We start from the raw sequence: 5,855 nt of genomic DNA, 5'->3' as shown, positions 1-5,855 counted from the left end.
AGCTAATGTATACATTTGCGCATGCATAGCTCGAATGTGAGTAAGAGACACAAAAACACCACACAAGAGAGAGAGAACAGATAGAGGAGGGAGAGTGAGAGGGAGAGGGAAAAAAGGAGGGGGAGTGAGAGGGAGAGGGAAAGAAAGGAGGGGTGAGGCATTCTCAAGACAGAGAGTGTTTTCTAACAGTTACATACAATGATACAAAGTTACATACACTGGTACAGGTTTTTGTACACTTTTGGACATTTAAGTCACACTTATAATAGTCTGTTATTCACATTTCACATGGATTAGGTACAAAACCAAGTGGCATGTGCTGAAGTGATGCTCGATCTTTTCTCAGAACCAACTCCACTTTTCTGAACCACTTTTTAAAGTATTTTTAACCAGGTCTCTTTTTAATGGATGTATGGATTGAGTTCTGAAAGTAAAAGTTTCCAAGACTTGTCTATATTTTCAAGAAAATATCGTTTTAATTTTGTGAAATGTTTTCATTGAAAAGTACTAATTTTAAAAATTTATTTTAATACCATGGTGTTTTGTTATATAATGCAAATATATTTATACAATTTTAATTGTGGCTTAGGTGCCCAAAGCCACTGTATATGCTCTTACATATGATTTACATTTATGCATTTTGTAGACACTTTTATCCAAAATGACTTGCATCGCTTACAAGGTCTTCATTTTGATCAGTTCAAGCATTTCCTGGGAATCAAACCATCGCTAGCACCACAGGAATATATGATATCTGTAAGATGAATTTTAGAAATTAAACATCTTTGTAGGTATTATATTTGCCAATGGAGAGAGTTGGAGAGAGATGAGACGGTTTGCTCTCACCAACTTACGAGACTTCGGGATGGGAAAGAAAAAGATCGAGGAGAAAATCATAGAGGAAACATGCCATTTACTAGAGGAATTTGAGAAGTTTGAAGGTAAAGTACATTTATTAATTCAGCCAATGCTTTTACCAATGAAAGATGCAACAACACATGATTTATCTTAAAGAGACAGTAACAAAGTTACAAAAGTCTCCTTGAAAAACACATGGAGATAAATACAGCAATGTAGACAGATGTACTGAACACTACGACCTGTTCTTTTGTAGGAAAACCTTTTGAAACCACACGGCTGATGAACTACGCTGCCTCAAGTGTCATCTCTTCCATTGTGTATGGACGCAGTTTCAAGTATACAGACCCTCAGCTACGGTGTATGGTGGATCGTATGCTGCGTATGCAAATCTTTTTGACGTCATTCTACCTTCATAGGATCGAGCTAATGAGAGCGTCAGGCTGAGTGGAACAGCATCCGTGCAGGTATACAGGTTATTTCAATATATTCGGTGAGAATAGAGATAATCAAGAGGTTTATAATGGCATACAGTATTGCATTATGGTCATAGAAACATCTCTTGGTTTTTGTTCTCCAGCTCTACAACATGTTTCCTTTCTTGAGTCCATGGCTCAAGAATCTGAAACTAATCATGAATAACCTAGCACTCGATATCAAAGAGATATCAGAGCTGGTGAGCAGTTTACATCAAACACTGAACTCGCAGGATCTCAGAGGCTTTGTGGATTCGTTCCTCATCCGCATGCAGAATGCAGAGGTATTTATTTAGGTTAATTTGAACACTAATCTTGGTTTTTTACCTCTATACATCTCTAACCTACCATTTGGTCAGGAATCTGGAGTGAAGAACTCGCTTTTCCAGAAGCAGAACCTCATTTTCACAGTCGCCAACCTGTTCGTCGCTGGTACGGACACTACTAGTACAACACTGCGCTGGGGCTTGCTGTTTATGGCCAAATATCCACATATACAAGGTATGATAGAAATTCTTAAAACATTAAAGGAATATTCTGGGTTCATTATGGCATGATAATAATAATAATAATAATAATAATATTTCCACATCAAATTAATTTCCTTTAAAAAATATCTGCGTTAGAGTGAGGCATAATGTTAAAATACTTGCTATTTCAATAGTACAGCCACACAACGTGTGTTAACATGATTTTCTGTTCAAGTTATGTCCAAATTTCAAACATTGTCATCATGACAACCCAACGCCATAAACCATAAAAACAACATGATATTTTTAAAACATCTTTAGTAACCATTCACGCAGAATGCATTTTGCGTTTAAAAACACGAGAGGCAGGGCAGTGGAATGACAAAATAAGTTTAACCCATTTTAAAAAGATTTTGCATTCAACTGTGCTGCCTTTCCATTGTTTTTCCACGTTAACATGCACTAGACCACATGTATCAAACTGTCCTGCAGAGAGTAGCTCCAACCAGCTCCAAAACACCTGCCTGGAAGTTTCTAGTAATCCTGAAGACTTTGATTAGCTGGTTCCGGTGTATTTAATTAGGGTTGAAGCCAATGCTGTGTTCCATTTGTACACTGAAGCTGGAAATTACGATTTCCCATTAGGAACTTTTAACGTGCTCCCAAGTTGGAGTTCTGATTTGGAATCTTGGAGGAATCGCAACAACTCCAACTTCAGAATCCGATATGGCTGCTCAGTGCATCAACAGAAGAGAAACAGTAGTAATATACTGGGTGCGTCTCAATCAGCTCCCTAGTTCAGTAGTCAGGGCACTGATCAGGGAGTCGGCCGTTTTAAAATCCTGCCAGTGCACTGGAACTTTCGCTCCCTGAAAAATGCCACAATGCACCGCAAAAACTAGGGAGCATTAATGCTCACTATGCTCCCTTACTAGAAATTACATCACATTTCTGAAGCATGACACATAAACCACACGAGCCAACTGGATAAATATGATGCGTGCCCTGATTCGTGAACAAGATATACTGATTCACAAGCTCGGGAGCTGATTGAGACGCACCCATTGTTTATTAGCACTTATGTTTGTCTGTGTCTCAATAAACTGCATGCTAAATGTGGTGCACACAGTACTGTTCCCTATTTGTGGACATGATACTATGGCGTTATCTGTGCAAAATACCGTTTTTTATGTGTTCTTAATCGACTGGTATGGTTAACAATGGATACTTCCATGGGTTTTCTCACTATACTGGAACACGGTCCACTTGCGTGTGATCATTCCCAGCTCCGACATCCGACTTCCGAAGTAAATGGAATGCAGCATAAACTCTGCAGGACAGTGGCCCAGGATCTAGTTTGGACACCCCTGCCCTAGATGGATGTCTTGACCGTTGCGCTTGAGTCTTATGTTTGTCAGCATCTCTTGCATGTGCGCTGCGTTGTGTCAAGTTATAAGAAGTTTATATGAAAAAACAACAACATGGGATTCATTCCACTTGTGTATTTAAACGCGAAATCTCGTTCAATGTGGAGAGATCCCTACAGCTCCAATAACACCCATGCCTTAACAGAAGAATAAAAGTAGGGTGCTTTTATAAAATTATACAGCACATTTTTTTTAAACCTCCAAACAAGGCCCCACTTAAGAGCCAATAAAAAAAACAAAAAAAAAGAGGACGGATGTGTGAAAATTATTTTTGTGGTAAGCTACATTATGCCACAAATGCTGTACATTGAGCTGAACTTGCACTGAACCCGGAATATATCCTTTATCAATCAGTCACAGTGTTTTTTTTGTTTTGGTTAACAGGCATGACATTTAGCATTTTCGCTGTTCTGTGTGTGACTTGTTAAATATAGCTTACTATGTTTGAGCATGTCTTGTGCTGGTGGACTGAGTTCAGAAAGTGAAATTTAAAATGTGATGTGTTTGCAGATCGGCTTCAGGAGGAGATTGACCAGGTGATCGGTGGACGGCAACCGGTATCAGAGGACAGGAAGAACTTACCGTATACAGACGCTGTGATCCACGAAACCCAGAGATTTGCTAACATAGCACCCATGAGTATCCCACATATGACCAGCTGTGACGTTCACTTCAATGGATACTTCATCAAGAAGGTTAGTGTATTGTAAAATAATATAAAAAACTGAAATAATTCCTAATACAAATGCAGTTTTCCCACTACATTACCCCATTCCACCAAAGTAATATAATACGTAAAAATGAACATACATTTTCAAATGCACAAAATATTCACCTTTTAGTGAGAAACATTAAGATGCTATGTTTTTCCTTGAGCAGGGCACATGTGTATTTCCTCTTCTAATGTCTGTACTGTGGGATGAGGATGAATGGGAAACACCTCGTAACTTTAACCCCGAACACTTCCTGGACAAGCAGGGGCGATTTGTGAAGAGAGACACCTTCTTGCCCTTCTCTGCAGGTACCGTTTTCCTTCATGCAGGGTTTGATTGTCTTCTTTATTCATGAAATATCCTTTTTAAATGGTCTCAAACGAAAGTTGATGGGCCAAGGCTTCTGTTTCTATGCCCTGGTGAAAGGAAACAAATTGTTTATTGTAGATTTTGTTCTTTCTGATGTGTAGAGGTTTGTGGCCTCTCTCTTTCAGGCCACAGGGTTTGTCTTGGAGAGGGTTTGGCCAGGATGGAGCTCTTCCTGTTCTTCACCTCCCTCTTTCAGCGTTTCCGTTTCACTCCTCCTCCAGGAGTGTCTGAAAATGATTTGGATCTCACTCCAGCGGTGGGCTTCACCTTGAACCCGACCCCACATAAACTGTGCGCAGTCAAACACTTGTGAACTCTTTTACAGTAAAGTTGATGCAGTCTGTATTTGTTTTAACACAAAATAACGCATTACATTTGTGTGTTCATTCTTTATATGCAAAGTGAAAGCTCAGAAATCATGATTTTTAAGCATTCACCAAAAAAAAAAAAAAAAAAACTATGAAAACCATGTCATAAATAAAATAAGAAAGGTCAAGTGTGCCATTTTTTGCACTATTTATTTTTTTATTTTTTTATTTTGGCATTTCGAATTAAACGATGTTTGCCAGACTTAAGCCCATCCCTTTCTTACAATCGACTGCAATCTCAGAGATCGTGGATAGAACCAAGGCCCAGTGTTTTTATTTTTTGATAATCAGTTTCACCTGGATGCATTTTAACATGCTGGTAAATTAACTAACTACAAGACAATTGCAAAATGCCAGTGTTTAATGATTAAATAAAACTATTCATTTCACAGACATTTCATTAGATTTTAATAGTTTTTTTTTTTCTTTTTGGAGGGTTTTAAAAGTGTAAAATTGTCTTTTTTTGTCTGCTGTCTTTGACATCAGAGGTCACATTTTGTTTACGTGGGATTGAAAAACTAATTCAGCAATTGTATATTGAATTTCAGTAATTATATTAATATTGATTTGTATATTGCATATGGAATTTAAGGAATTATACTGAATTTCTAAGTACAAGATAAGACATTAGGGGCCTCATTTATAAAACATGCGTACGCACAGATTTGATCTTAGAGTGTGCCTACACTAAAATCCAAGACAACGTTGATAATACTCAATAGAAAAAATATAACTACACACACATCGTAAAGTTTTGTTTTTCTTTGTGCTCTTCATTCTAAAGCATAGAAATTCGGATATTGGCGTGTGCTCTTTTATATGGTAATGTTATTAATTAGGGGGCGGAGATCTGACGCCAGTCATCTGCACACAATTTCAAGATCATTTGCGATTTATAAATGTCACATCTGAAAGAGAGGCGTACGCACGTGTTTTTGTGCGCACTTACGCACTTTTGAGAAATGATCTTAGAACAAATTTAGGACGGTTTATACGCAACATTTTATAAATGAGGCCCCAGGTGTTTACAATAAGAATAAGAAATCCATAAGGAGTTATACGTTTACATTCTTACATCTAAATGGGCATATTCTATTAACTTTTGTTAGTTTCATATACAACTAATTATAAATAAGATACCCTAACCCTCATGGAAAGCCTGCTGCATTTTTTA

General features: G+C 37.7%; 1 protein-coding gene across 1 annotated transcript in view; it reads left to right on the top strand.

Moving 5' to 3' along the window:
- cyp2k16 (cytochrome P450, family 2, subfamily K, polypeptide16) overlaps nt 1–4,769 on the top strand; it is a 12,136-nt gene extending 7,367 nt beyond the window's left edge. Inside the window, exons 3-10 of the mRNA XM_016525671.1 lie at nt 792–941; nt 1,115–1,227; nt 1,278–1,325; nt 1,439–1,618; nt 1,694–1,835; nt 3,742–3,926; nt 4,111–4,252; nt 4,439–4,769. Coding sequence (XP_016381157.1) covers nt 792–941; nt 1,115–1,227; nt 1,278–1,325; nt 1,439–1,618; nt 1,694–1,835; nt 3,742–3,926; nt 4,111–4,252; nt 4,439–4,626 — 1,148 coding nt within the window. The 3' untranslated portion in view covers nt 4,627–4,769. The remainder of the gene's footprint in view (nt 1–791; nt 942–1,114; nt 1,228–1,277; nt 1,326–1,438; nt 1,619–1,693; nt 1,836–3,741; nt 3,927–4,110; nt 4,253–4,438) is intronic.
- Nucleotides 4,770–5,855: the final 1,086 nt, after the last annotated feature.

Source organism: Sinocyclocheilus rhinocerous, unplaced genomic scaffold (assembly GCF_001515625.1).
Source record: "Sinocyclocheilus rhinocerous isolate Xijiao unplaced genomic scaffold, SAMN03320098_v1.1 scaffold182, whole genome shotgun sequence".
NCBI lineage: Eukaryota > Metazoa > Chordata > Actinopteri > Cypriniformes > Cyprinidae > Sinocyclocheilus > Sinocyclocheilus rhinocerous.
The sequence above is the reverse complement of the archived record's forward strand: the minus strand, read 5'-3'. Positions and strand labels throughout refer to the sequence as shown.